At 42.0% G+C, this 27,799-nt stretch overlaps 8 protein-coding genes across 11 annotated transcripts; 4 read left to right on the top strand and 4 right to left on the bottom strand.

Moving 5' to 3' along the window:
• Positions 1 to 357: 357 nt before the first annotated feature.
• Positions 358 to 2,040, top strand: LOC108045441. The gene is made up of 2 exons (XM_017124769.1): positions 358 to 449; positions 520 to 2,040. The coding sequence occupies exon 2, from the start codon at positions 624 to 626 to the stop codon at positions 1,836 to 1,838; it is 1,215 nt and encodes a 404-aa protein (XP_016980258.1). The 5' UTR covers positions 358 to 449; positions 520 to 623; the 3' UTR covers positions 1,839 to 2,040.
• A 39-nt stretch (positions 2,041 to 2,079) lies between these two features.
• On the top strand, positions 2,080 to 2,807 carry LOC108045442. Its single transcript, XM_017124770.2, has 2 exons — positions 2,080 to 2,429; positions 2,569 to 2,807. The coding sequence occupies exons 1-2, from the start codon at positions 2,122 to 2,124 to the stop codon at positions 2,678 to 2,680; spliced, it is 420 nt and encodes a 139-aa protein (XP_016980259.1). The 5' UTR covers positions 2,080 to 2,121; the 3' UTR covers positions 2,681 to 2,807.
• A 266-nt stretch (positions 2,808 to 3,073) lies between these two features.
• LOC108045437 (ADAM 17-like protease) lies at positions 3,074 to 6,373 on the top strand. 2 transcript variants are annotated; one of them, XM_017124765.1, is made up of 10 exons: positions 3,074 to 3,195; positions 3,262 to 3,501; positions 3,556 to 3,989; positions 4,043 to 4,237; positions 4,358 to 4,496; positions 4,770 to 5,005; positions 5,066 to 5,629; positions 5,685 to 5,790; positions 5,989 to 6,151; positions 6,215 to 6,373. In XM_017124765.1, exons 1-10 carry the CDS (start codon positions 3,117 to 3,119, stop codon positions 6,255 to 6,257), a joined length of 2,199 nt encoding a protein of 732 aa, XP_016980254.1. In that variant the 5' UTR covers positions 3,074 to 3,116; the 3' UTR covers positions 6,258 to 6,373. The 2 variants fall into 2 exon arrangements, with proteins under 2 accessions (XP_016980254.1, XP_016980255.1); XM_017124766.2 differs by lacking the exons at positions 4,358 to 4,496; positions 5,066 to 5,629; positions 5,685 to 5,790; positions 5,989 to 6,151; positions 6,215 to 6,373 and having other exon boundaries at positions 4,770 to 4,898.
• A 95-nt stretch (positions 6,374 to 6,468) lies between these two features.
• On the bottom strand, positions 6,469 to 7,787 carry LOC108045438 (nucleoplasmin-like protein). The gene is made up of 4 exons (XM_017124767.1): positions 7,654 to 7,787; positions 7,376 to 7,521; positions 6,724 to 6,891; positions 6,469 to 6,666 (listed from the first exon to the last, which is right to left on the bottom strand). Exons 1-4 carry the CDS (start codon positions 7,673 to 7,675, stop codon positions 6,532 to 6,534), a joined length of 471 nt encoding a protein of 156 aa, XP_016980256.1. The 5' UTR covers positions 7,676 to 7,787; the 3' UTR covers positions 6,469 to 6,531.
• Positions 7,788 to 8,024: 237 nt separating this feature from the next.
• On the top strand, positions 8,025 to 13,858 carry LOC108045407 (nucleoplasmin-like protein). Its single transcript, XM_017124724.2, has 3 exons — positions 8,025 to 8,143; positions 8,354 to 8,487; positions 13,183 to 13,858. The coding sequence occupies exons 1-3, from the start codon at positions 8,122 to 8,124 to the stop codon at positions 13,483 to 13,485; spliced, it is 459 nt and encodes a 152-aa protein (XP_016980213.1). The 5' UTR covers positions 8,025 to 8,121; the 3' UTR covers positions 13,486 to 13,858.
• LOC108045405 (sodium-independent sulfate anion transporter) lies at positions 8,770 to 12,733 on the bottom strand. The gene is made up of 8 exons (XM_017124721.2): positions 12,492 to 12,733; positions 11,274 to 11,573; positions 10,873 to 11,213; positions 10,409 to 10,718; positions 10,048 to 10,350; positions 9,851 to 9,996; positions 9,612 to 9,794; positions 8,770 to 9,548 (listed from the first exon to the last, which is right to left on the bottom strand). Exons 1-8 carry the CDS (start codon positions 12,505 to 12,507, stop codon positions 9,339 to 9,341), a joined length of 1,809 nt encoding a protein of 602 aa, XP_016980210.2. The 5' UTR covers positions 12,508 to 12,733; the 3' UTR covers positions 8,770 to 9,338.
• A 172-nt stretch (positions 13,859 to 14,030) lies between the features above and the next one.
• LOC108045406 (4-hydroxybutyrate coenzyme A transferase) lies at positions 14,031 to 19,536 on the bottom strand. The gene is made up of 5 exons (XM_017124722.2): positions 19,199 to 19,536; positions 15,296 to 15,688; positions 14,826 to 15,230; positions 14,463 to 14,729; positions 14,031 to 14,400 (listed from the first exon to the last, which is right to left on the bottom strand). The coding sequence occupies exons 1-5, from the start codon at positions 19,377 to 19,379 to the stop codon at positions 14,213 to 14,215; spliced, it is 1,434 nt and encodes a 477-aa protein (XP_016980211.1). The 5' UTR covers positions 19,380 to 19,536; the 3' UTR covers positions 14,031 to 14,212.
• A 718-nt stretch (positions 19,537 to 20,254) lies between these two features.
• On the bottom strand, positions 20,255 to 27,537 carry LOC108045390 (alpha-1,6-mannosyl-glycoprotein 2-beta-N-acetylglucosaminyltransferase). Of its 3 annotated transcripts, none has more exons than XM_044458779.1 (11): positions 26,989 to 27,537; positions 24,575 to 24,657; positions 24,380 to 24,508; positions 24,169 to 24,315; positions 23,923 to 24,107; positions 23,628 to 23,869; positions 23,409 to 23,554; positions 23,188 to 23,348; positions 22,529 to 22,876; positions 21,334 to 21,548; positions 20,255 to 21,264 (listed from the first exon to the last, which is right to left on the bottom strand). In XM_044458779.1, the coding sequence occupies exons 2-11, from the start codon at positions 24,588 to 24,590 to the stop codon at positions 21,042 to 21,044; spliced, it is 1,812 nt and encodes a 603-aa protein (XP_044314714.1). In that variant the 5' UTR covers positions 24,591 to 24,657; positions 26,989 to 27,537; the 3' UTR covers positions 20,255 to 21,041. The 3 variants fall into 3 exon arrangements, with proteins under 3 accessions (XP_044314714.1, XP_044314713.1, XP_044314715.1); XM_044458778.1 differs by having other exon boundaries at positions 24,169 to 24,318; positions 26,989 to 27,536; XM_044458780.1 differs by lacking the exon at positions 22,529 to 22,876 and having other exon boundaries at positions 24,169 to 24,318; positions 26,989 to 27,534.
• Positions 27,538 to 27,799: the final 262 nt, after the last annotated feature.

The raw sequence follows: 27,799 nt of genomic DNA, 5'->3' as shown, positions 1-27,799 counted from the left end.
TCTTAGAAAAACACGGAGATTAATATATGTTACTTTCAATCAGAAATTAAAATAAATCTATGAATAGTAACGAATAACAACCACCAATAAGGTTCATCAAGAACGGTCTTATACAAACTCTCAAAACTATCGATGAATCGATAGCGCCTAAGATGGATACACAGCATTTGTTTTTACGCGAGGGGGAGGAAATCTGCTGTACTTTAGTGCAATTTAAACAAACAAAACTGGCATTTTGGCTATATTTCCTGGACTTTACATCCCTGTTGCATCTCTACAGACCCATTCCAGCCCGATGCGAATAATCCGGGCCAGCCAGTAGGCGCGAAGACACCGACATCGGCAGTGCGCCCCCAGCTGCTGTTTTGGAGTAGCAAAAATAAACCAGAGCACAGCTCCCGCTCCCGAATAAATAGACGATTGCGATTCCGATCGCGATCCGCCTCGAGGTAACTTCTGTGGGCTATTAATGGCCATAGCTGGCTAACCAGTGCCGCTTGTCTCTTTGCCTGATAAAAGGGAGCAGGTCCCAAATCCCATCCCATTGTTCTGCCTTGGCAACACCGATACCGAAACGATACGAGATTGCCCGGCCAGATCCGAAACGAAAGAGCGATCTAAAAATGGAGTGGACGCGCGAGAAGACGCTGCTGCTGATCAGTGAGTACCGATGTCGTCGCGGCCTGTGGGACATGACGTGCGACGAGTACCGGAAGAAGGACGTGAAGCAGCGGCTCTTGAACGAAGTCAGCCAGGTGCTGGGCGGGAATATCCCGATCAACGAGCTGGAGAAGAAGTTCCATACACTACGCACGCAGTACCATCGCGAGATCAGTCGCATGAAACGCAAGGAGCCCTACAATTCCAAGTGGTTTGGTTTCAAGAACCTGGTGTTCCTCAGCTCGCCCTACGCCTGCCGTTCCACGAAGGGTCGCCTGAAGACGGAACTCCAAGGCGACGAGAGAAAGTTTGCCCTGGGCGAGGTCACTGCAGATCACAACAGTGATAACAGCACGCCAGCGAATCAAAACAGCAGTAACATGAACGAGGAGTACCTCCGCAAGAACCATGCCAGCAGCCGGGCCCAGGAGCTGGAGAAACTTATCGAGGAGACAACCAAAGACGTGGACGATATCGACGAGCCGGAACTGGAGGAAGCGGAAGTTAAGCCGAAGCACGCCAAGGAGCTAAGTGTGCGCTATGTGAGCCTCAACGAGCAAGAGGAGACGGAAACCCTGGAGAATCACCACCAGACGATGATAGACCTGCATCACCAGGGCAATACCGTGGAGGCTGTCAGTTTCCAGGCCAACGAGAGCGGCGAGTTGCACTACCAGTCCACTCCAGCCCAGAATACAAGCAACAACGCAGTGCACGTGATGCCCACGCGAATCATAAAGATTCAGAGAAGGGACACGGCTGGCGGGCAGGAGGAAAGCTACTTTGAAGAGCATACCCAGTTGCATCCGTCGCAGGCCAAGCGCATGTACTACGAAGCCAGTCCAGCGGCGCACAACACCAACTCCATTCTGTCCCCTGCACTGGAAACCAATGCCAATGGCACGGCCAACTCGCCTGGTATAACCATGAGCAACCTGCGCCTGCCCAAGGTGAATACGCCGCCCAAACCAGCCCAGGTCCAGGTCCAAACCATCCCCAGTCCGCCCCCGCCTACTATTGTTAGCCTGCCGCCGGCGCGCGATGAGTTCGCCACGTACGGAGAATACGTGGCCAACGAGATGCGGGCCATCAGCAATCGGGAGGTGCTCGTCGCCCTCAAGCACCGAATCAACACGGCCATCTTCGAAGCCAACATGGCCGAGATCACTCCGAAATAGATTGACAAGCGATCATTTTAGCTAGAGCTATTAACTACAACTTTAGGTTTAAGGCCGAAAATGCATTGTATCCTCTTGTCTTTGTGCTTTTTATAGGTCCCCCGTCACCTTTTATTCTCATTTGAATTTGTACATTTAAAAGATATGTATGTAACGATTTAAATACTTAAGCCAAATATAAAATTTAGTGGAATTACAAAAATAAGTTCTATTAGCAGCAGGCCTGTTTCAGTTTGTTTCGAGTTCGGGGTACATTTATTGGCTTATTTTCTAGTTGTTCAAAATGCAAAACCCTATTTGCGAACCGTTCACAAGTTGGCCAATGAAATTCGACATCAACCAGCTGGTGAAGGAGTTCCAACCGGAGGTAAAGGGGCGAGAGGTGGATGAAGATAAGTCGCCAAGGGATTTTCTCCACCTTCCCGACAATAATTGGGTGGTCCTGCCCAGTTTTAAGTATCACTTTGAGCACCTGAGTCCGTATCTATCCTGCCGCCAAAGCCAATATATGAGATGTCGCTTTCGAAAGTTTTTGGACAACGTTCCGAGCAGATATGTAACCATTGCTTTGTACGGCTCTAATGTTAGCAAGTAAGTTTTAAAAGGGGAGATTCCATTAGAAAAATCTTTTTAACAAATTTTCAACCGAAAGTCCGCAAAAGTCAGGTTTCAACTTGGCTAAAACTCTATAAGAAAACCAATCTAGTTATTAATAAACCCTTCATTTCAGTATGCCAAAGCCAAGACGAAAGAGTCTAAATGGTCAGTTTTATGGAGTGGATAACAAGCTTGCACCTGTTCCAGCTGTCGGAGATCCACGCTCACCCCCGCACCGAAAATAGATAAACTTAAAAAAATATTTGTTATTTAAATTCAACATTAACGGTCCACAAATTTTGAGGATATTTAGACATTAACATTATAAATTCCTAGTGCGAGAAATAAATCGAAGTATTTTGGGAACTTTAATGATCCTTAGTAATTGATTAACGAGAAAATTCGCACTTTTATAATCTATTTTTAACGGTTGCGTTCACACATTTCTCATGATTTTTGAAGATCAGCATTTCGGATAACTTTTCTAGAAAGGTTTACATTTAAGCGAATAAAAAAGCCTTTAAACTTTGAAATCCTTTTCAATGTGTTGCCAGACTGTCGGATTTTAACAGGATGTTTGTTGCCGTAAAATCTCCTTTTCCGGTGGTATATTTCTAACGGTTCAGTGACGGTTACACTGCAAACGGTTAAAATCGATAATGCAGAATTAGCGGGCGAAAAATGTTTACAAAATGCATTAGTTGCTGTGGCCTCGCTTTAATATCAGTTTTCTTCGCCTGCCTTTTAGTCGAAAATTGCGGTGAGCATATGCATAATCCAGAAAAAGTAAAGATTGTGATCTAGGATCCCCATTTCTAACTTTTAGTGGCCCTACAAAAGACGCTGCGCTACTATGAAATTTTCCACAAGGACGATGTGGTGCACAGGGTGGTCAAAAGGGGTGCCAAACACAGCACGAATCCTTTTAACATCATCAAGGAGGTGGAGTTCACTACGCTGGGCAAGAACTTCCGGTTGATCCTGCATCCGCATAGGGATGTCCTGCACAGTAAATTTCGGGCCTATGCTGTGGATGCGGATGGCAATGAAACGGTGGTTCATATGGGTAATTTATAGTTTTCTCGAATCCACTCTTTAGTTATGAATGTTTCCTCTCCAGATCACGATAGCTTCTATTCAGGTCGCGTCTTTGGCGAACTGGAGTCCTCAGTGCGAGCTCACATCGAAGATGGCACCATGACCATGTCCATTCACCTGCCGGAGGAAACCTATCACATCGAGCCCTCCTGGCGTCACCTGCCCGAGTCCAAAAAGGACACCATGGTGGCGTATAAGGCTTCGGATGTGAAGGTGCACAAGAACGAGGCGGGTGCCAGTCCCAAAACCTGTGGCTACATTAAAGAGGGTCTCGAACTGGAGGACAAGGAGCACGGGGATGTCTTGGATAATGAACTGCATACAAGGGAGAAGCGCCAGTCGGATCAGTATGAATATACGCCCACCAAAACTCGATGTCCTCTGCTACTAGTGGCAGACTATCGATTCTTTCAAGAAATGGGTGGCGGCAACACCAAGACCACCATTAACTACTTGGTAAGCTCTTAAGTACGTCTTCCCTTGATCATCTAGTAACTTGAAATCTTCAGATAAGCCTCATTGATCGAGTGCACAAGATCTACAACGACACAGTATGGCAGGATCGTTCGGATCAAGAGGGATTCAAGGGAATGGGCTTCGTGATAAAAAAGATTGTCGTGCACTCGGAGCCTACGAGATTGCGTGGAGGCGAGGCACACTATAACATGATTCGCGAGAAGTGGGATGTCCGCAATCTCCTGGAGGTGAGTTGGGTTATACCAGTTCCTTTCTGTTTTCGTGTAGCTGCTCTTCCTCATGATCATATAACTCTTGTATCTCTCACTCTGATTTTCCGACTCCTTTGTGGCCATTGTTCCGGTTAGGTCTTCTCCCGGGAGTACAGCCACAAAGACTTTTGCCTAGCCCATCTATTTACCGATCTCAAGTTTGAAGGCGGCATTTTAGGCTTGGCTTACGTGGGTTCCCCGCGTCGTAACTCCGTTGGCGGCATTTGCACTCCAGGTTGCTAAATCCCAGTAACAATCATATTTGTCCTTTTCATTTGGCTTACACATTTGCGTTTCTCTTGGTTTTTCTTGATTTTTTGAGTACTCAGCATGTTTTTATAGAGGGGTATCTACGAAATCCCTAGAGATTTAAAATCACAAAAAAGGTTTATGACCCTTGTCTCTTGTCATTTATCCATTAAGTGATTTTAAAAGATTAGAGATTTCGTGTTATTCCTCCTATATGTATATCTAGATTTTAAAATAACCTATTTTCTTTATATCCAAGAATACTTCAAAAATGGATACACTCTGTATTTGAACTCGGGATTGAGTAGTTCCCGCAACCACTATGGCCAGCGGGTCATAACTAGGGAGGCCGATTTGGTCACAGCCCATGAGTTTGGACACAACTGGGGCTCAGAGCACGATCCTGACATTCCAGAGTGCTCACCAAGTGCCTCTCAAGGCGGCAGTTTCCTTATGTACACATACTCCGTTAGCGGGTACGATGTTAACAATAAGGTATGGATTTCCGTTAAGAACATCTTAAGAATAAGGATAATGTTCCTGCTTCCTTTCCAGAAATTTTCTCCCTGCTCTCTTCGCTCCATTCGTAAAGTGCTGCAGGCCAAGTCGGGCAGATGCTTTTCAGAGCCGGAAGAGTCCTTCTGCGGCAATCTGCGTGTCGAAGGTGATGAGCAGTGTGATGCTGGACTCCTGGGCACCGAGGACAACGACTCCTGCTGCGACAAGAACTGCAAGCTCCGCCGGAACCAAGGAGCCATGTGCAGCGACAAGAACTCGCCGTGCTGCCAAAACTGCCAGTTCATGGCCTCCGGGATGAAGTGTCGGGAGGCCCAGTACGCCACCTGCGAGCAGGAGGCTCGCTGCACCGGCGCCCATGCCGAGTGTCCCAAATCGCCGGCCATGGCGGATGGAACCACCTGCCAAGAGCGCGGTCAATGCCGGAACGGCAAGTGTGTGCCGTACTGCGAGACACAGGGTCTGCAGAGCTGCATGTGTGATATCATCGCGGATGCCTGCAAGCGCTGCTGCCGCATGAGCATCAATGAGACCTGCTTCCCGGTAGAGCCGCCGGATGTCCTCCCCGATGGGACGCCCTGCATCACAGGTTTCTGTAATAAGGTAAGCGTGTGTAATTTTAAAATTGCCTTTATCTAATCCTTCTGTATCCTTCTAGGGCGTCTGCGAGAAGACCATACAGGATGTGGTCGAGCGCTTCTGGGACATCATTGAGGAGATAAATGTGGCCAAAACCTTGCGGTTTCTCAAGGACAACATTGTCAGTAAGTACTGCAACGCATCATAAAGATTGAATTAATGTTTTACTTATGTTTCTAAAACTTATAGACTGTATTACTTATAATTTGTACTTATATTACTTACTTATATTAGGTGAAATATCTTTTTCTTGATCCAGAAAAAAACTCAAAAGTAAAGAAATACAAAATTCCTTAATAACGAATACTCAATCATATTTTCAGTGGCTGTTGTCCTCGTCACCGCAGTCTTTTGGATACCCATTAGTTGTGTCATTTCTTACTTCGATCGCAAGAAACTGCGACACGAAATGAAGCTAATTGAATGGAGCCAGAAGTTGGACCTTATACATCCCAGCGATGAGAGGCGTCGAGTGATTCACATACGGTAGGGGACAGACTACAAACTTCGGTTTCCATAGCAAAATAACGAAAATGAATTTACTTTCAGTGTACCGCGTCAAAAAATTTCGGTGGCGCGAGCCTGCAACTAGCACAAAAACCCGGTGGGTTTATTTTTTTAATCTTCCGTGAGCATTCTTCTCAAAACTGCCACAATTCGTTTGCATTAAGTGACATATTTGAACATAGAAAACACATAAATGAATAAAATTCCATATACTATAGACCAAATATATAAATGTCATTATGATTGGGTTTTGTTTGTAAATCTGCTTGTCCACATGTTTAACATGCTTAAAAAAGTTTGTTTGTTTGTTTTTTATTTTCTCGATTCATTTTGTTAGTTTACTGGAGTGTAATGTATTTCTACTTCTTCTTATTGCTCTTTCCATTCGTCTGTGGGGCTGCATCTTCATCGAATTCCAGTTCGCTGTCTTCTTCTTCATCCGTATAGTCTTCGTTAATATAACCGTCGTCAAACTCACCAAAGTTCATTTCCGCCTGAAAGGATGGTACTTTTAGTGACTACATTTGTAACGATGGAAGGATTGAACTTACCTTGCCACAGACGTAGACGGGTCCAGTGCCCTGCACCAGTTTAAAAGTCACTGATCCGTTGGGGAACTCAACATTTGGTCTTAAACTACGGGTCTCGCCGACCTTGAGTACGGCGATGGGAATCTTCACAGTCTTCTTCTCGCCATCGTCGTTTATGTTTGTCTCCGCCTGAAAAATATAATTTATGTTAGCCTCGGAATTTCTTAGTTTGGTTATTTTATACATAATTGTGCAAAACTAAAAAGATCATTTAAGAGATCGTTCACGGCATTTTATAAATTTCTAGGAAAATAAATTTTTTTTACTTCTTTTTATTAATTAAGAATAAATTGCAGTAAATTCTTAAAATCTTTGCTGATAGAATTGTATATTCTTTTCTTTCAAAAGGGGCTTTATAATTAGAAAACCATTTGCAGAAGAATATTGATATGCTAGATTTCTGGGAATGAAGATTTTAATCGGAATTGGTTTGACTATCCAGAAAATTGTAGTCATACATATCTGAATGCTTAAATACCTTTCATACGAACATGATAACCGAATTACACATATTACTCCATAAAAAGGTGTACATATACAAAGGTACATTGAAAAATGCCGTTCTATGATTTACGACAGTAACATCAAGATTATCCTCTATAACCGAGCTCACCTGTACAACGTTGAACTCGCCGGACTTTGCATCGGGCCCGAGGGAAATCTGTTTGATGATGAGCTTGTGTGAGTGGACGATATACTCCTCTGGTATATCTGGAACGTCGAACTGGGCGATGGGCTCTTTCTCGCTAAGTGTAACACCTAAAAATGGACGAATGGCAAAGAGGGTTGGATTTTTATCTAGTTTTTTTGCCGGCTAGAGGAGCTCCATGTAGTACTGGTTTGGGATCGCCTTTATAGAGCTCCTCCTACCAAGATAATAATAATGCTCACCATAAAACGACTCGGACTCCATTTGTAGGCCTTGGGACACAGATGTACAGTCAATTAATAATGGAAATTTTTTGTACTCTACACGTGCCCGTAAAACGGCGATGGCTGCAGTTGTATGAAGCGTTGAGCCGTGTTGGGAAACGGCCAAAGTCATCCGAAGCGTATTGTTATCGATAGTTTCGATTAAATTTATTAATTCAAGTTTTTATGTATTTTTATTCAATTAATTATCTTATAAAATGCTTTATTATTTATTTATTAATTTTTAGTATCTTTATAAACAATTTTAAGCGTTTTTCGCTATTGAAAGTGGCATCTCTGCGATAGTTATTACTAAGGTAGCCCCGTCGATATATTTGGTTTACCTTAGCGTGGCAACCCTGTTTCAGCTACCATTTTGCAAAAGATTTTGCTCAACACGTGTTCGCCGCTGGTTTTGTGTGGAATTAATATTAAATATTACCTACAATGGCTGAGGAATCTTTCTACGGTAATTTAAATTAAATAGAGCATTCAAATATGCAGTCAAAAAGGATAAAAAGAAGACGGCAGAAGATATATTAGCAACCAAAAAAGCGAATCGTCTGCGACGCTTGCCGGTGTTTTTACTCCAAGGTTGCAATTTGTGTGTCTGGCCCCACACTCCCCGATTTTGAATGTGTGAAAATTATATATAATGGGGACTACGTCCTTTTCGCAGGAGTCACTTTGACCGCCGAGAGCGACAGCGTCACGTGGGATGTGGACGAGGACTACGCACGCGGCCAGAAGCTGGTCATCAAACAGATCCTTTTGGGCGCTGAGGCCAAGGAGAACGAGTTCAACGTGGTTGAGGTGAGTACTTTCTGGTGTGGGGCTTTATTGCATGTAATAAATCCCATAAGTTGTGTATGCGCGCGCCGGTGTCTTCAGTTTTTTCATTTTTCCGGCCGGCGGGGCAGGGACCGGTTTCCATTTTCTCCCAGACCAGAACAACCACGAACTTTTAGCTCGTTTTGGGTTAGGGTAATTTTGTCTGTACATCTGCAGACTGCAGAGTCACCAGCCCCCGGATTGCTGTACTTTCGCTATGGGAAATTGGCTAGGTATTTAAAGTAGGGTACGCAACATACTAGGTACTTTATAAAGAAGTAGGTACTTATAATTACATTTAATTAAAATAAATCGTGATGAAGTATTATACCTTGATAATTTTAACAGAGAAATTAAAACTAAAATAAATGAAATTTAATTTATTTAAAAAAAATATTGCCTAGTTACCAACCGAAACTATTAACTTCGGATTTAGTAGACCAAATACACACTAAAAAACTTGTACAATTAAAAAAAGACAGCTTTATTTCAGCTTGGCATGATGTCACAATAATTTAAACAAGCTTTTATAAATGTGATCACTCCAAATTAAACAGAGAAAATTTGAATAAATTAAGAATTTTAGATTTTTCTGTTGAATCTCTACGATTATATCCATAAAAAAAATTGTTTGAGGACTTTTTTAATTAAATAATTCATGATATATACCTTAAGGTCTTACAATTTGCTATCGTTTCCATGGTAACACCCATATAGTTTTTTTTTTTAATGGGCGTTTGAAATAAATTTTAATACTACCATATCAAATAGTACTCTTCCCATCACTGACGCAACTGTACGCAAAAATATATGACAAGACAAAAGAGCACTCTTTATTGACTTAAGTCGACGGCAATACACGAAACGGCTGGCTCGCCGTATGCCATTGTTTGCATTAGGTCGGGAAAGCTTTTCGAGTACTTAAACATACTGCGCAGCTTCCTATCCATCCGGCAAATCACTCCCGCCGCTGGGATGCTCCAGTTCCAGCAGATCATGTCGCACTTCAGCAGGGAGAGATCTTCGCGCAGGGATTTGAGGTTCTTTATAAGGGAGGGAGGAGACTCCGGGTTAGAGGTAATAAATCAGGCGGAAGCAACACTCACCAAAGCCACGGTCGTATCAATTGAGGCGATCTCGTGCCCCTTAATGACCACCAATGTGGTGGCGGTGCCGCCCTCGCTATTTTTATCCGTCACGTGAGACACAATGGATATCTTCAAGTACTCGGCTGCCGCATAATCCACACTGCCCTTGAGATCGGCCATGGTCACCTCGATGCCGTTAAACTTAAAGGTTGCCAATGTAGATTAATAAGTTTTTCATGCCAGTTTAGATTTCTCACCTTTTGGGTCTCCAAATTAAACTGCGGCTTCATGCTCTTATAGAGCAAGAAAAGAGCATTGAAGACAATGCCCACCACCATTCCATACTCCAAAGTCCAGAAGACACAGGTCAGCACGGTGACGAGAAAAGGCAGCATATCACGTTCTGCAGCAGATTGAGCTATAGTTACTTTATTATATCCAGGTTAGAACTCACTTTTTGCCCGCCAAATCTCGCCAATTGTCTCATACTCCACCATAAAGAACATGGCTGCAATGATTATTGCTGCCAAAGTCGCCTTGGGAATGTAGGCAAAAGTGGATGTGAGGAAAGCCAGGGTCATTAAAACAATAAACCCGGTAACAGCTCCACCCAGCGGGGTCCTCACTCCACTGGCGTTATTGATAGCAGTCCTTGTAAAGGATCCAGTGATGGGCATTGAAGAAAAGAAGCTGCTGAGGATGTTGCTTACGCCCAGGGCAATCATCTCTTGCGAGGCATCTACTATCTTTCCTTTAGCTAGAAACAAAAGGAGTTTAAGTTTGAAGGTTCAAAATATATGGAAAATTTTACTTACAGAAGGCTTTGGCCACAGCTATGCTCTCCAATACAGACAAAAGTGGTATGGACACCAGTCCAGATCCCACATGTGATACCATGCCACCAAAGTTTACCATTTCCCCAGTGGCTGTGTCCTCCGTGTGAAATGGTGGAGGTTTAAATGGCGGTAAGCCGGGCGTGATGCTACCGCTGACTAGAAAAGGCAGCTTACCGTCTTTTTTCAAAAGGTAGCACAGCAGGATTCCTATTAGCACAGCAACAGCATTGCGAGCTAAAGAAATATACTTCCACACGCTCTTGATGCCAATAGGCAGGTCTTTGAGTTGCTAATCATAATAAAATATATTTGATATTTTTTAATTAACACTCTATTCATAAATTTATTTTTGGTAGGAGCATAAAAAAAAGCAGCTTTAACCCTGCTTTTAGACGAGAAAATGATAGTGAAAGTAAAAAGTTTTGGAACCGGTTGTTACTTACCCGCATTAGCAGCAAAAGAACTAAAGTACAGCAGCCCAGGATGGCATCATTTCGACGCATTTGTGTTATATGTTCGAAGAAGTGTATCCAGCAGCTTAGGAACCCATTGGCACTACTGCTAATGCCAAACAAGCTGTTAACCTGCCCGGTGGCTATGGTTAAGGCTGCTGCCATCGTGAAACCTGTCGTCACCGGTATTGAAATAAACCGCATGAGTACTCCCAGATTGAGCAAACCCATTATAGTGATAACGCAGCCGGACAGGAAGCACAGGAGCACTGCATATGCCGGATTGCCATCCACATATGGCCTTACCATTAACGCCATGATGGCCGTGGGTCCTGACAAAGATTTTCACTATTTAGCCATGGGTTTACAGCTACCGAGACTAGAAAACTCACCCACTGTGATGTCTTTGCAGGTTCCCAACAGTATATACACAAATCCACCCATAAACGCTGAGTAGAGTCCGTAGGCAGGAGGCAAATTGGCTACAGCTCCGTAAGCTATGGCCTGTGGTACAGCTGTAAGGCCCACCGTGAGACCCGCCACCAGATCCATGGCCAGAAAGTTCCACTGGTACTTGGGCAGCCAATCGGTTACGGGCAGATATCTGTGAACGGAGCGCATGCTACAGCAACTTCGGGCCTTCGAGCCCACTGCTTCGCAGACATTCGGCAGGCGCTCCCGATAGAGATCATCTGAAAACACAGAGATAGGCTAATGAATAGGTCTACCCTGTGGGGTCTATTGATGAAATCTTGATATCACCACCTGTTAAGTGTGTTACTTGATTGGGAACGCTCTTTCTATGTACGTTGTACACATATTCATAATCTCTGAACATGGTCTGAAGTGCCTTGATGGTTTTCTAAGGTTCTTTGGTCTTGTGACTTCTGGAAAGTTACCTAAAGATGTCGACTAGCTGATAGACAAGTTCATCCAGAGGAAGCAAGCTTGTCTTTAATATTTCAGCCAGGAACACGTGATATTTCTTTGATAGAACTTTGGACTGTTTTTTTTGACTCATAGATAATTATATTGAGTTGCTTTTAGTATCTTAAATATCCTTGACTAGTTGTATATCTGAACTTATTATAGTCACAGGGAAAATGGTTAATATCATTTTGGCTGATAGACAAGTTAATCCAGAGGAAGCTAGCTTGTCATTGATAATTCTGATTTGAGAACACTTGATAATTCTTTTAAAAAAAACACTTTAAGCCTTTGGATTTTCGTGTCCAATTACTTATTATTACAGAGTATTTGCCATAAATAATGTAGACGCTAACATCCTAGTATCTTGAAGATCTTTGCTTAGTTTTTATCTCATGAATTTATAAGGTTGATATAAACTTTATTATAAATCTCATGATATTTCTTCTCACCACTAAATTCGCTTAACAATTTTTGAAAGATTATGATCCAAACTCTTTAGATTTATTTGTTTTTACATATCGTTTATCAAGTAAAAATAAATTAAATTCTTTGTGTTCTAATGACTAATTTTAGACCCATTCATTACAGGTTTATAGTTCCGTGTTTCTGATTTTCACATTGATGGGCTTCCCTTGAATTGCTTTCACTTATCCTCTTGGGGTAACGCGCTCTCCACTTACCTTCATTATCGCACATGCCGACAAGCACTTTACAGTTGGCTAATACTAGGTGGGAGTTTTGATTCGAATTACACGTTGTTGATGATTAATTAGCGGGCACTTGTCAGATTCGCACTGGCTGGACTCGGATTTAGAAGAGCCTGCCTGCAGTTTGAATGAGAACGAACCGAACCGCTCTAGCGTGGGCAGACGAATGGTCAAGCGGCCGACTGTGTACGGGGATATTACTGCAAACCGACTGTGCGAAATATGTGAATGCGTAGGCAGCGAAGATAGTTATCATCGTTCAGTTAGTTTCGGGGAAGGTGCTCGGCTGACAGAGATTAAAGATAGAGACTGCAGAGCGATAAAGTGGGCCAGCCGTGATGAACTTCATTTTATCTATTCGCCCAAATCAGAAATTTGTGTAATTTAACAACTATCTGTGGCCACTTGAAGGGCCTACCGCGGGAATCAATATGGGTCAATCATTTGTGGGAATCTTATCTTACTTGCTTAATGCAGGTAAAGATTGAAGATACAAAATTGTTTTTATGAGTAGAATACTTCGAAGCGTGACGAACTTCTTTGTATCTTTTCGCACAAATCAGGCATATATGCAGTCTGTGAATTCAGTAATTATCTATAAGCCACTTGAAATGCCTATGACAAGAATCTATTAAAGCAAATCTTCCCGTTCTTATATGCGCAGGTTAATACACTGAAGGATTCGGTGCAAATTCCGATCGCAGTATTGAAGGCCGGAGAGACGCGCGCCGTCAATCCCGATGTGGAGTTCTACGAGTCCAAAGTGACGTTCAAGCTCATCAAGGGCAGCGGGCCCGTCTACATCCACGGGCACAACATCAAGGACGATGTTGAGGTGGTCGACATGGAGGAGGATGATGAGGAGGACGACGTGGCCGAGGATGAGGAGGATGAGCACCCAAAGAAGCGCGCCAAGATCGAAAACGCCGCCGATGGAAAAAATGCTAAGAACAACAAGAAGAAGTAAACAGCTTACCGCCAATCATCCATCGAGGTTTAAGCTATAAACGTGTAGATTTTAAAGCAAAAACAGTTTTAGGCCCTATATTACAATACGATGCATACTGAGAATACAATCTAGTTCCTTTTGAACAGCTCCTTTTACATTCAATTCAAAGACAACGTTGTGTGCTCGGGTCGTGTTATCCTAAGCGAATGGTCTGTCACTCAGCCAGGAGTTTCGCTCCCCGTTGGGAGCAGATCGGACTGTGACTGATCCGACACTAATCGAACACACAGATTTGTATATATATTAAAATATAACTAAAGCTAAGCCGGACTTCCTGTACGCGCCTCCTTCATATTTGCAGTATGAAAATAAACTGTCGTCGGAATACAAATTTTAATGCATTTTATTAACGAACTGTGGGTATTTAAAGAATAGCTGTTATTAAATAATAACATTTTGATATACCCTTATAAATATCAGAATACTAACGCTCCAATTTCTTTCTACTCAAATTAAAAAAATGTATCAATCAAATTTAAAATTTAATTTAAAAAGCGCTTTAATAATTTTTCAGTTTTTATTTCTCCCATGAATTCGTTTCTCATCAATTGAAAATTTCACATTTGGTAATGCTATAAGGGCTATCATGATTGCAGTTCTATGAAGTGGATCAAAGTGATATCGGGAATGCCTTCAAAGATTGCGGTTGCTGCTCGGAAATAGTTCGCTCTACGAGTTTCAGTGCTTAGTTCGGTGATGGCATAACCTTGATACGCTCAAAGGCTTGTTTCTCCAGAGTTTCGCGGTGCTTGGGATCGGCGATCTGGATAAGTTCATACATCCTCTGGCGCACGTTCTTGCCGAATAGCGATGCAATTCCGTGCTCGGTGACGACGTAGTGAACGTGGGCACGAGAGGTAACGACGCCAGCGCCTGAAAGGGATTTAGAATCCAATTATTTATTTTTATTTAAAACGTATAAATTATCTACGTACCCTCCTTTAGCGTGGGCACGATCTTGCTCTCGCCCTTGTTTGTGGTGGATGGCATGGCAATGATGGGCACACCCAGTCCGTCGAGACCCTCAGCAGCGCCGCGAATGAAGTCCACCTGACCGCCGAAACCGGAGTAGAAACGGGAGCCAATGGAATCGGAGCAAACCTGTCCAGTCAGATCCACTTCAATGCAGCTGTTGATGGCCGTCATGCGGGGCTGTTGCTTTACAATGCTGGTATTGTTCACATAGTCGATGGCGTACATCTCTAAGAGTTGGATAATTGGGGATAAGATATAGACATGTTTTAGTAATTCTGATACTTCAAAATATGCATATTTCAGGACTAATTAAATCCACCTACCGATGAAGGGGTTGTTGTCGACGAAATCGTACAGAGCCTTATCACCGATGAGGAAGGAGCCCACGATCCTGCCCTGGTGCATCTTCTTCTTGCTGTTGGTGACACATCCTTTGCGCACCAGCTCCACGACACCATTGGCGAACATCTCGGAGTGAATACCCAGATCCTTGTGGTTGTGGAGAGCGTCCAGAACGGCGTCGGGGATGCTGCCAATTCCCATCTGCAGGGTGGCGCCATCCTTGACCAGGTTCTCGGCAATGAGCTTGCCGATCTTCTTCTCCACGGGAGAGATCTCACCAGTGCCATGCTGCGGCAGATCGTCGTTCACCTCGACGGCGTAGTCAAAATGCGACTTGTGGATGATGGCATCGCCGAAGGTGCGCGGCATCTTGGGGTTGATTTGAGCTGGAGGTGGAGGAGTAAAACAATTAAGTCTCGGGAATGCAAGGAATCAAGCTGTCAAGACTCACCAACAATCAGCTTTGAGTGGAGCAGGGCGGCTCGCACACAATCGACGCTAGTGCCCAGGGAGCAGTAGCCATGGTTATCCGGCGGCGAGACGTGGATGAAGGACACATCAGGCTTCACGATCTGCTTGTAGAACAGCTGCGGGATCTCGTGAAGAAAGATAGGCACATTATCGCCACGTCCCTCGGCCACCGCCTTGCGCACATTGGCACCCATGAAGAAGGAGTTCGAGCGGAAGATGTCCTTATACTCCGGCTTGGCGTACTCCCCAGGACCCTCTGTGTGCATGTGGCACACGGTAACGCCCTCCAGCTTGTTGTTCTTTCCGTGCTTGGCCATCGCATTCAGCAGAGCCACGGGCGTGGAAGCTGCTCCGCCGGCGAAGACCGTATCACCTGGATTAGAGGGTAAAAACCACAGGTTTTATTACCCATAAGTTCATTTGGCATACGTTTCTAATCTGTTAATCCGAAGTTATTGTGCTTTTTATGGAACGTTAATCTATCTAGCATGATCTTATCTACACATAGATATAGCTTTCAATTCGAGACCCTACAATTAAGTTTTCCTATTTTCATTAATTAACAATGCTTTAAATGTGATCACGTAAAAGTTTCCAATGATTCAGATAAGCACCTACTTCAAATACCTTTCTGAAATTTCCCGTCGATAATCTTTTGTTCATCAAACATTTATGAAATGTTAATATGACAAACATGGATATATCTATACAAATCATAAAATTCTCATTCGACATGAATTTATTAAAAATCCTGATTTTGCAATTAATCGATTTGGATTTTATTCACATAAAGTTGTTGAGAATAGCTTTTTATAGGACGCCAGCCAGTATTCACGTTTTAAAAATTAGTACAGTTTTAGATAATTGATTCTAAAAATATAAAAGATTCCCTGAGATATTTTTATAAATAAAAGAGTAGAAATGTTTTTTATGCATACGCATACGGTCCATGGCCTCTATCAAGTGAGAAAGTACACAATTTAGTACAACATCTATAAGATATTTCTCAGAGGGCTTGTGCCAATATTTTCTCAGATCATTCGCTCTTTGAATGTCTAAAGCCTTTATACTTTGACTCTCTCAGAAGCTTTAAAGCTATAGCAGATATACATATATATATCAGCAAACATTCAGAACTGGTGCGATAGGAATGCCGAGAGTGTGAGAGCTTATTGCCTAGAAACTCGTGATAATGAATGTTTGTAAATAAATAACACCGGTTTCAATGTTGGCATTACATTGAACACATTTCTGACACGAAAGAGATTAAATATTAATCAGAAAGTGCATAAATTTAGCACAGTGATAACCTAGACAAAGGGCGCCATTTAAAGAAATATTCATTATGCTTTGTTATATAAGGCACCTAATTATACGTTTTACTATCAAGTGAAATTTTTTATTTAAACATCTAATCACTTCTTAGTTTTGTCTTATTAATATCCACCCTAATGCATTTATAAGCGCATGCATAATGCTTTCACAATCTATTTTGGCTACACTTTGTAGAGGCCACTATGCCGATGTATCTTAGTATAGACAAGAGCTATAGGGGCCCGACATCAGATACCGTTAAGGTAAAGGAGTGAGGAGATGGAGATAGAAACATGATCACCATAACTTTTAACGAATGGTCGGATTTGAAAATTCCTCACATTCGATAGGTATTGATAAACACAATAAAACGCATTTTACTTTCCGAAATATTTAAATTTTAAAATGTATATAAGCGATTGTGGGCATTAAAGGGGTGGCCCCTTTTGAAACAAACTGCGCTGCGAGGAACCCAGAATCGCATGCAAATGCCAATCTTCAGCTTTATAGTTTCCGAGATCTCAGCGTCATAGGACAACAGACAAGGACAACGGACATGGCTATATCGACCGGCTAGTGACCGATCAAGAAAATTTTATAAGGTCGGAAACGCTCCTTCTAGCTGTTACATACTTTTGCACGATATTGTATTCGTACTCTACGAGTAACGGGTATAAAAACTGGCAAGACCAATGCTGTGCAAATAAAGTCGATCGAGCCCCTTGAACGAAGGAATCATACGATAAGTGTGAATTCTTATCAGCAGATGTCTGAGCCACGTCGACAATGTCAAGTTCTCCACGAGCTTTTTACTAACATTTTTACCTTATTCTTATTTGCAGAATTTCAATGCAACTTTAGTTAGTTAGTGCCTACTGTACTATTTATCATCAGCCAAAAACGTGCCAAACAAAAAAGTTTTCCAAATCAAATTACGTCGCAGATTTGGCATGGCTCGTGTTGGCGATTTTGGCTAAAATTAGAGATACCGATTTTTGGTGACGTTTTTGGGTCGCTGCGATACGCCACTCCCCCTCCGAAAACCCGCCCCTCCCCATAATAATATCAATTTGCATGGACCTGCTGATGAGAGGCCTTAGAAGTGCTAAGAAATTAAGATATTTCGTGCGTTGTGGGCCTGTCCAAATATTTGTTTGTATCACAGGAGATTGCCAAATTGCGCCCAATTGAATTTAATCAAAGCAGAGGGTCCCAAAAAATGTCAGGCAGAGAAAGAAAATCAGATCATTACTATCTTTATATTCTAGCATAAAATTAACAGTTGCGATAAGACAATTTATTAAGTGTTTTATATTTTATTAAAAAGTTATTTAATGTCAATAAATGATTGTGATTCCCATAAAATTTCCATAATTCATCCAATGACACGAGCGGCAGCCGCACAAAAGTTCACCTGCTGATATTCGTTGCATAACCTTGCCTCCAAAAGCTGTGCTAAATTCTAATATGTCATGCAGTATATGTATATAGGGTCTTATCAGCCCGACAACTAAAGGCCGGTTGTGGGGATAGACTTGTTTATGAGCTAGTTGTTCTTGCCACTAAGCTGAGCTTTGCATCCGACTTTTCTGTTGTTTTTGTCGCTGTGTTCGACTGAGTACAAAGTACAACTTTCGCCTGGAAACTCATCTACAGCGCTGAATATATGCATGCATCTAAAAATGTATATTAATATCAATGCTTATGCACGCACAGCTGTTTTCACGAGATTAAAATAATTTAATTTTCACTTGCACCGCTTAAAACACTTGAATTAAATATATAATCATACAAAATACGGATAGGCAAAGAGAGAGAGGTGAATTTACTTAGTATAATTTTTATTTTATGATAAGAAAAATACAGTAGAACCAAAAATTTGACTTTCCTCTTGTATAACTTTTCTAAATGTCGATTTTAACCCAAATGGGTTAATTAATTAATTTTAACTTTTAACATTTTTAAACATAATATTTCTAAACCCAGAGCTTCTGTAATACAACTATGTGATAACTATATTGATAAGTTGAGTTATGGGTTCCAGTTTTATTGCCATGTCTTGTTACCTACTTTGTTAAAGAAAACTTTTTTTATATATATTTCTTTTGGCACATATGTAAGTCTAAGTAAATGGTCTAATGAGTTGTAATTATTCATGATATTCTTTTTTTTCTTAGAGGCCCCCTTAAAAAAGGTATATATTTTAAAAACCCCCTACTATTGCTTGTCTGCCCCACCCCTCCTCCACATAGCCACGAAACCCTTTCTAATCACGGGCAATTTAGTGCCATCAATCTGAATATTGAGCACCCTGTAATTGCCCTTCGCTGTGTGCTCGAAAGTAGTTTGAATTACAATATTCGAACGAAACAAACACACATGGGTTTACGGGTTTGCATGACCCCATAGCCCGGGTGTTCTCGTTTTCATTCTGTTTTCCTAAGCAGACCCACTAGAACATTACATAACCCAAAAGATTGCAAACACAATAAGTTAAATGAAGCAGCCCCTTTTTGGGGTATTGGTTCTGGAGGAGATTTAGGGGTGGGGGCGGGTGATGAAGACTCACCCGATTTGATGCATGCCACGGCCTCTTCCGGCTTTACGATTGGAGGCTCTCGGGCGATTGGATGCGACAGTTCCCGGACGTAGGTGAAGTAGTTGTTCTGGGCGGAGACCGTGGAGGCGGTCGTGGCCGTTTTCAGAAGATTATTCAGCTGACCCACATGGCGCGCCAGTTGCTTGCTCATGATGGCTTGTATGTTGTATGTTATTTATTAGGAAACACACACGTCGAAAGGGGTTAACGAAAAGAACGCGAGATGCAGGAGCGGCTGAGTGGTGGGTTTCACTTGGGAGCGTTCAGAGTGTTCTTGGATGAGTTCCGTCCACAGCGGCACCAAATTTGCAACTGGTTCGCGGTCCCAAACAGTAACGCCATAAAAGCTTTCCGGCAAAAGCTATTCCCCGATCACAGCCCAGAGCTCCCAACCTGCTCCTCTCACCGGGAATATTGCTCATGTAGGCGTCATTTGCTTGTTAAATATATTTAAACGTTGATTTATCAGATTTTCTCATATTTATACATTTTATTTGAAATTTCGAAAGGGACTTGCTATATGTGTTGGGTAACGTACTTCGGTTTCGATAGATCGAAAGCTTTCGGCTATCGGTATCGTAAGGCGTGACTGGGATTTTGCTTGGCGCTTTATTTGAAGACTATTATAGGGTAATTTTTTTAAATTAATAATTTATATTTTTATTTTCTACGTATTTTTGGTGTGTTAAGCATTTTTGTTAGCATAGGTTGTGGTATCAATCTCGAACAGTTGCGTTGGTTTTGATAGACCAATTAACGGTTCTGTTAATCATAAGAGTAGTAAAGCGACAAATTTAAATGTGATAACAAAAGACAATTTATTGCTTTCCCGGTTTATTTTTAGAAAAACAAAGTTAAAATCAACATAAAAATACATAAAATAAAAAGTAAGCAGCATTAATTAGTTCATTACACACCTAATAAGATTAACAACATTTTAACATAAAAGTAACATAAATTTGTCTATTTTTTCAGTTTTACTTTTACCCCGTTTGTGTTATTTTAAAAAATATCTAAAAGACATTCGGCTGGTAGAGCTTTTCTTGGCGTTTATTCACTAAGATTATTCGTTCAATTAATCAAAAATTCCTAATACATAAAAGCGCTTTTGACTAACGATTAAAAAATAACAAATTACATTAGTACAGCGTTTATATCATAAAAAGACCTTATGTTATGTATACAACGCAATTCATCTATGTACAGGCTTAAAACGTAGGACCGTAATATATATCAAAAGTTTGATCTATGTGTTAATGCGCATGTGCATGTGGTACATTGCTATGACTAGTTTATGCGATTTGCTGCCTCTAGACTCGAGTTACATTGACCGTTTACGAAACGGCTTCGGCACAATCTGGGGATACGAGTTAATATATGTATTTGATCGCTAGTATTAGTAGGATTAGTTTCAGTTGTGAGGATTGCTACCCCGTCGCTCGGAACTCTGCCGATCCTTAAATCTGGACGGAGCCTAAACAATACAAAGTGATCTTCGACGAACTGAAGGGCAAACGGTACAAGGTATGAGATTACAACACGGCATTCTTTAAATATGTGACTAGAGGATTACTTATAGTATGAGTTGTGCAGCGCCCGAGGCGAGGGTCTTTGGGCTTCTGGCTTTGATTATTTTCGGTTAGTTAGCTGATACAGAGTACTTGCTGAATGTTCGTTTACAGTGTTTACGGCTACTGCTTAATGTTCCTACTTAGATAACGCTATGAGCTAGGCTTCCTGGCTACTGACTGTGATTGGTTTCCCGTTCCGCTTCCTGTGGCGGTTATAATTTGGGTATAGGCACCTCTGACCTTTACCTCGTGGGCAGCGTCATGTTCAGGCACAACTCGTGATCCCGCAGATCTCCCCAGCCGCCGTTGCCCTTGCGCAGCTTCGACTTCTTCATTAAACTGGGCACCGTCAAGGTGAGGGAGCGCGGGAAGAGCTGGTGTGAATTCCTGGCAATGCGCAGGACGTGCTGCACCTTCGAGATCACCTGATTGGACTCGCAGTTCTTGTTCTTGTGGTGTACGCCACTGGAAGAGAGTCGGATAGTAGATGTTAGGAACCGAACATAAGAAATGAGGAGTATGCTCATTGCTCACCACTCTCCAATGTGGAAGACCCTTGGACCCTTGACGATCATTGCATGGAGCTTGCGCCGCAGACATTGCTGGGACACATGCTGCAGTGACCAATCCCAGTTGTAGTCATCGTAGGTGCAAAAGTGGCGGGCACACTTCCGGATGTTTGACCAGGTGGTGCGATTGAATGCAAAGCCCATGTTGTGCTTGCTACTAACCCAGGGCATGACCTCCACCTGTCGAAGAAAAAACCGAGTTAACTACGTATAATGGAGAATAATGGAGTAGCAACAATATTAAAAAAGGAATTATTAAAAAGTAAGGGGAGGGTGTCATGCAAATTTCTTTTGATTCTGTTTGCCTGATGAGGTCAATTTGAATACTAGGGCACTCCAAGTGGGTCCCAACACGCACTGCCTTCGTCCTGGACTAGCCACTAGTTGGATTCAAAGTGCGAAAGCCGGATATTCGGGTGGGGTACTGTGCGCTCCATTCCAAAAATACCTTGCGATAGTCTTTAATGATGCTCTGCCTGTCGATCTTCACGGTGCGTACGCGGGCGTGCAACTGGCATATCTGAATCAGATCGGGTCAGATCAGGAGCGGATCAGGGCGAAGTGGACGGGTCGGAGATGTAGCATGCCATCACAGACATATAGACAAGTACATTAAACACAACAATTACAACAACAAACAGGCAGTGATGGGAAATATATAGGTGGTTAAAGATCGGTACGTAACTAGATACTATTATCTTTTGCCATAATTGGGTGGAGAATTTTAAACTAAAATAAGATTGAAGTTCAATGCTTGTAACCAAATCACGTCCCTGTAAGGAATATAGCTACTTTCCTCCTAAACACGTAGGAATTAAAATATTATAATAGTTTGTTTTATTACTAAAATACATAAATATGTTAAACGAATATGTAAAATAATCTTTTATGAATAAGCCTTGTACCCCCACCTATGGTAAAATTAAAACATTCTCCTTTCCCATCACTGCCAAAACGAGGATAGCATATATAGTGGATAGTACAGATCATGCGGATATTGCCAAAGCGTAAATGGAATGAGCAACGGAAGAAAATCTACGCAAACAGGGGGTATGGAATCAAGCAGGTGAGTGCTGCTAGGGATGATTAGGGGCTTGGAGCGGCTGGTGCAGTTAACAGGGATCTCGGGGATCCCGGAGATAGCGGTGCGGTGGCGCTACCTTCTGATAGACGGAATACAATGACGGCAGGACATGATAGTTCCATGTTTGTGCACCATTTTTGCTGCTGCTATGGCTACTTTGCTCATTATTGTTGGTGTCGGATGTGGCGGCGGTGGCGGTGACAGTGTTGATGAGGTTGCCCCGCTTGTTACTGGAGTCACTGGCTCTCTGGTTGTCAGCGGTGTCGCCCACATAGACTTTGGATGACGGTGGTGATTGCGCAGATGATGAGGAGGAATAAGAGGACGACACAGCTAATTGCACAGAGTTTCTATTGTTATTCCTATTGTATCCTAATAGACTGTTTGTCGAGATCAGCGAGGAAGCATAGGATTTCTTGTTAGTCTGCGTGCCAGAATTCGGAATAGAACAGATACATACGATAAATTACAATTGTCAGATGAGTTTTGTCTAGATAAACACATGTTTTGTGTGGGTCTTTGATCGAATAACTGGCACCCATTGGGGCAAAGTCCTTGCCGCAATGGGTTGCCATCACAAGTCCCAATAATGGATGGGTTGTATGCATTTTGAATGAATGTGTTTTGTAGCAACGGAAGCTTGAAGAATATACATAAGATAGGCTCGAGCGCTCTTCGAATTTTCGAGGCCAATGGTCTAGCATTAAGTGACCGCCATTCTGCCCCAAATCTCACCTTGCTGTGGTACGTGTAGTAGTTGAAGGTCTTGAGATAGGTGCCCAGGGACAGCACGTTGCACTGGGGGCACAAGTCTTTGGTTCGTTGCTGCATCATGGCCAGCAGGTATAAGAAGTCTTCGGCCACATAGTGATCTTCCTCGAGGAATAGGACCAAGCCTGTAAGCATCAGGTACATAAAGTCGAGTTATTGTTTCACGACTAACTGGTTGGTTTTACCTGTGTGATAGCGGGTCACCTCCAATTCATTGAACACTCGGTTCGCTTTCCAAATCCAATGGTGCTTAGTCTGCGTAAACTTTGCCTCCCGATAGTGGCCATAGAGATCGGGATACATGGCATTGTTGCAATTGGTGATCAGAGCTCTTTTGGTAATCGAAATGTCATACATAAAGAATTAAGAGTACATAAATTAAAGGATATATTTCTTAAACTTACTGCTCCTTTTTTATATTTCTCGGGCAGTCGTTGGGATCCACGCCGGGATACTCATTTGGATGCGTCTGAATCGAGTAGGGATAGAATATCTGCATCACCTTGCAGAAATCGATCTGCTGAACCAGGTCGTTGATGTCGTCGTCGTAATAGTCATGCGAGAACACCAGAAGCACCTTAGAGATATCCCTTGCCTGCGCCAGACTGACAATCAAATGCCGCAGATAGGTAATCCTCGTGTGCACCTGATGTTTTGGGACATTACAGAGGGGTTCTCTTTTTGAACAAGTCCACTAACCTGGACTACAATTATCACAGAATCGTTTTGCAGGGGCCCAAAGACGTCCTCGTTAAGCACCGCCTGCATATCATTGTACCGCGCAATCTGACGCTTGATCTCCGTAATATTCGGAGGATGGTAAACGTCGAAGCTGATTGTGGTGGCAGTCGCAGCTCCGGTACTACTTGTATTCACTAGCAGGGCTAAAATGGGAATTAATGCCTTGAATAGTAACAATTTATCTTAGCTTCTGTACGGACTTACCCGCTGCGGAAAGGACTCCTGCACCCGAGGTGGTATGATTGCGGGAATGGGGTGTTAGATATTTGTGCAGAGTCGCGGGCACCATGGCCAAAATGGCATCATCCGAATCGTTGGTGACCGCATCGCCCAGCACATTGTCCCGCGAGTCCACTGGGAAAATATTAAAGTACACTTTAGCAATAGTCACCCAGACTTACCAGTAGTTACTTACAGTAGTTAAAATTGTGGTACTGCAGCAGACCAAAGATGCACAGGGCCAGCAGGAATACACTCCGCATGTAGAAGTTATTGCGTTTGCGACCCATTGCTCCGGTATTGGGCAGTGGGATCAGAATGCGACCTGTTCAACACCAAACGGACTTAGCAAGGCTGTCTTTTTTATTTCTGGGAATCTCGTTTCTATTACCCCTCATTTTCGACATTTCCGCAACTCGTTCTTCTCTCGGTTACTAGCAAGAATTCACTGGGAGATCGCCGTCATCTCGCCCTCTGGAATGGGATAATCACAATTAAAAGCAAGTTCCGAATTACTAAGCACATCGATTGGCTTTTACTTCCAAAATTTTGGAGCTTTCAAGGACTCAATGGTGTTGAAATTTCAGTGTTGGAAATAATATGATTCATATTATTACAATTCAACAACACATAATGTACATATATACAACTATATTTTTTATAATTATTTTGTGTTGTCCTTTGGCACACCGCATTCCAATTTTGATTTAAATTTGATAAAGTTTCTAGGAAGTTAACCTCAGTGCACATATATTTGAATCATCATTTTTTTGGGGGTGCTTTTCTAATTAAACCTGTAAGTGCCCAGATTCTCCAGGGCTGATCCGCACAATGGGATTCGGAATGGGAATGCTAATCAGAAGAGTAACGAGTACGCAAATTCAATTGCACGCCGGCCTCCAGTGCGCCATGATCTCAGAACCATACTTGGCTCTGGGCACTTGGCACTTGAGTTTAATTAGCAATGGAGGCTCACTGGTCTCCTCATGAATGGGGATGGGATGAGGTTGGGGGACGAGGGGGAGCACGTAGTAGCCGCATGGAGCACGCTGTAGAGAGCCTGTAAAGTGGGCGGACCGCCGTCTGAAATCACAAATCTGAAATGCACGGCCTCGCGGCAATTGTCATAAAAATAGATTCGGCAGCGACCGGCTCAGTGAAATATTTCACATGTGAAACGGTTTTGCTTTGAGGAAGCGCAATTTATGTGGCAGAAACAGGAAAGAACTAGATAATGCTCCGCACTAAGAATCGTGTAATAGTCTATTTACTTGGGATTTACGGGGCGTTTCTAGAGGCTACGCAACGACCTATGTATGTATTTAGAATTCCACTATTAATACATATTAATAATATTTTTACTATATTAAAAAATATATAAGAGTGTACTTCAAATCACTGAAACAACATTATGAAGAACTCGATTGTTGATACAGATTTTAACGCAAAGTACATATGTGAAAGCACAACATATTTGTTTTCTCGAGGGAATAACTACTTATAGTTATCGGCTTTTTGGTCAAGGTCCAAAACCAGCTCATTCTAATAAGGTATATAAACATAAAACCCCTCGTGAATAATTATACACATGTGCTTGCGATAAATAAGGTCCAAATTTAAGCCTTAAAGTAAGCCAAAAATAAATAAAAAATAATAAATTGGCTTTTTCCTTAACGGATTACGCTAATTCCTTCACACTTTTCCAGGGATTTTAAGTAGTTTGTTTTGGCGACAAGTTGTCGCCAGTCCAAAGTAGTTTCGTTTCACAAGTGGACATCTCGAATCCAAGTCACATGCGAATTTAATTTAGGCGCACAAAACAAGCATACGTATGTATGTATATAGTTTCGGATGACTCGGCTACTAAATCTATGATGCTAGATACATTCTTATAACTATAGTCAATAAAATATGGAAATGTGCAGTTCTTGATAACTACGAACTCCTTCTTCAGATGAATATCTAATTACGCCCCGAGTGCCAGGCCACTAATTATAATGTTTCCTGGTAACGATAAGTTGCCGTACATTAATGAATAAAATCAATGAACCTGCGTAAAAACCGCTGCCCCTATATTAATAAATTGTAAGTGGGGCAATTGACGATTGAATTAGACTTTGAAATTAAGGGGGTGAAAGGAGAATGCGGAAAAAAACTAGAAAAATCAGTACACCGAAATAACTATTTAATAAGACACAGTCATTGCTCATCGGGAAATTGAAGTTTGTAATTTATTAAAGAAAATTTTTTAGTTTAAACTAGTTACTATGCCTTTTTTAACTATACCCACCTGGAAAATCAGAAACGGAATTTTGGATTATAAAATCAGGTTTATCAGTGTTACCTCTATAGATATTTAAAAGTACATAAGTAATTGGAAACTAGGATAAACTAAACAAAAAATTAATAGCTAATGTGAAAAGAAGAATTTTTCAACATTTTCCAAAGACTACTGTTAGTTTAATTAGTTTTTTCCCCGATCGACAAATTCTAATGAATAATTACGTTAATAATTTAAATTAGTACTTTTCTCTGTGTGTACGAACAACCACTACTCGTAAATGCAGAGACTTTTTTGGGCGGTAGTGGTGGCGGGGGGCGGAAGGGGAGGGGCGTGAGGTCGAACAGGTATTTTCGGTTTAGTTGTTACGAAATTAATGGCAAAAATTGTCATGCCGAAGCGAAACCAAAACAAAAACACACGAAAACGCAGGCAAATGCGCCATTTACTTTGCATTGTTTTTATGGGTGGTTTTAACGACTGACTTTTCGGGCGTGTTAATTGTTTGGGGCAAGTGGACGCACCTTTGGTTGATTTTCGGACCAGCTCGGCACCTTCGAAGGACTCGAAATCCTCCATTAGTTTGCGGTAGCTAGTTATTCTACGTCCAATCGATTTTTCAGACGCCCCGAAGAAGTCCAATTGCAGCGTAACAAATTGCCTGCTTTTGTCTGTATTTTTGAGCATTTCGGGCGGTTATATATTAACTGATTTACCGGGGGGATCGAAGGATTTAACTTTTATTCCTGTTTGTCGTTGTTTTTGCTGTTGTTTTTGCAGCATAAGCTCTTGCATTTACGGTACACACACACACTAACAGCTGCTAGGGCTGCCGCTGCACACACACACACGCACAGCGGACAAACGGGCATCTCTATCTCTTTTCATCTCACTGCCCCTCAAAATTTTCACATTTCCCGATTCGTTTTTTCTTTATTTTTATGTAAATTTGTCTCTTCAATTTTCGCTTTCGTTTGGCCAACAACAAACAACTCGCGATCGAGTATCTCAAGTTGGCCGTCCGTTACGAACGAGTATCTCATACGATGTATCTCATAGAGCGCGAATCGAAATCAAAAAGTAACACAAGCAGCTGTTCGGGTAGACATGGGCAGCCATCGATAACAAAAGGGTTAAAGTCGATACATTTTTAGTACAAGAAGAAATATTTTATGTTTTCTTAATGAAATAAAAAGTAAGTGAAACTTTTTTTAACTTGAATCAGAGAGCTTATCAATTATGGTGTATAATATTTGCATACTTATTGGCAATAAGAAACTTGAATTTTAAATAAAGGTTAATAGGATTTGTTTCTGAGGAATGGATTTTTATAAA

The sequence above is a fragment of the Drosophila rhopaloa genome, unplaced genomic scaffold (genome assembly GCF_018152115.1).
Source record: "Drosophila rhopaloa isolate 14029-0021.01 unplaced genomic scaffold, ASM1815211v1 contig_167, whole genome shotgun sequence".
NCBI lineage: Eukaryota > Metazoa > Arthropoda > Insecta > Diptera > Drosophilidae > Drosophila > Drosophila rhopaloa.
Note: the sequence above shows the minus strand (reverse complement) of the source record. Positions and strands in the feature narration are given on the sequence as shown.

Excerpts from the sequence above, each read along its gene's own strand:
- LOC108045390 (XM_044458778.1), bottom strand. Across the intron at positions 23,870-23,922 it reads CTGTGATAATTGTAGTCCAG|GTGCACACGAGGATTACCTA; the intron begins GTTAGTGGACTT and ends CCAAAACATCAG. Across the intron at positions 23,349-23,408 it reads GGTGACCCGCTATCACACAG|GCTTGGTCCTATTCCTCGAG; the intron begins GTAAAACCAACC and ends TGATGCTTACAG.
- LOC108045442 (XM_017124770.2), top strand. The coding sequence starts at position 2,122 with ATGCAAAACCCTATTTGCGAACCGTTCACAAGTTGGCCAATGAAATTC. Across the intron at positions 2,430-2,568 it reads TACGGCTCTAATGTTAGCAA|TATGCCAAAGCCAAGACGAA; the intron begins GTAAGTTTTAAA and ends CCTTCATTTCAG.
- LOC108045407 (XM_017124724.2), top strand. The coding sequence starts at position 8,122 with ATGGCTGAGGAATCTTTCTACG. Across the intron at positions 8,144-8,353 it reads GGCTGAGGAATCTTTCTACG|GAGTCACTTTGACCGCCGAG; the intron begins GTAATTTAAATT and ends TCCTTTTCGCAG. Across the intron at positions 8,488-13,182 it reads ACGAGTTCAACGTGGTTGAG|GTTAATACACTGAAGGATTC; the intron begins GTGAGTACTTTC and ends TTATATGCGCAG.
- LOC108045438 (XM_017124767.1), bottom strand. The coding sequence starts at position 7,675 with ATGGAGTCCGAGTCGTTTTATG. Across the intron at positions 6,892-7,375 it reads GCGAGTTCAACGTTGTACAG|GCGGAGACAAACATAAACGA; the intron begins GTGAGCTCGGTT and ends TATATTTTTCAG. Across the intron at positions 6,667-6,723 it reads CCGTCTACGTCTGTGGCAAG|GCGGAAATGAACTTTGGTGA; the intron begins GTAAGTTCAATC and ends CCATCCTTTCAG.
- LOC108045405 (XM_017124721.2), bottom strand. Across the intron at positions 10,351-10,408 it reads AGCTGTGGCCAAAGCCTTCT|CTAAAGGAAAGATAGTAGAT; the intron begins GTAAGTAAAATT and ends TTTTGTTTCTAG. Across the intron at positions 9,795-9,850 it reads TTAATTTGGAGACCCAAAAG|TTTAACGGCATCGAGGTGAC; the intron begins GTGAGAAATCTA and ends GCAACCTTTAAG.
- LOC108045441 (XM_017124769.1), top strand. The coding sequence starts at position 624 with ATGGAGTGGACGCGCGAGAAGACGCTGCTGCTGATCAGTGAGTACCGA.
- LOC108045437 (XM_017124765.1), top strand. The coding sequence starts at position 3,117 with ATGTTTACAAAATGCATTAGTTGCTGTGGCCTCGCTTTAATATCAGTT. Across the intron at positions 3,502-3,555 it reads TGAAACGGTGGTTCATATGG|ATCACGATAGCTTCTATTCA; the intron begins GTAATTTATAGT and ends TTTCCTCTCCAG. Across the intron at positions 4,238-4,357 it reads ATGTCCGCAATCTCCTGGAG|GTCTTCTCCCGGGAGTACAG; the intron begins GTGAGTTGGGTT and ends TGTTCCGGTTAG.
- LOC108045406 (XM_017124722.2), bottom strand. The coding sequence starts at position 19,379 with ATGAGCAAGCAACTGGCGCGCCATGTGGGTCAGCTGAATAATCTTCTG. Across the intron at positions 15,689-19,198 it reads CGTGGCATGCATCAAATCGG|GTGATACGGTCTTCGCCGGC; the intron begins GTGAGTCTTCAT and ends CCTCTAATCCAG. Across the intron at positions 15,231-15,295 it reads CCACTCAAAGCTGATTGTTG|CTCAAATCAACCCCAAGATG; the intron begins GTGAGTCTTGAC and ends CTCCACCTCCAG.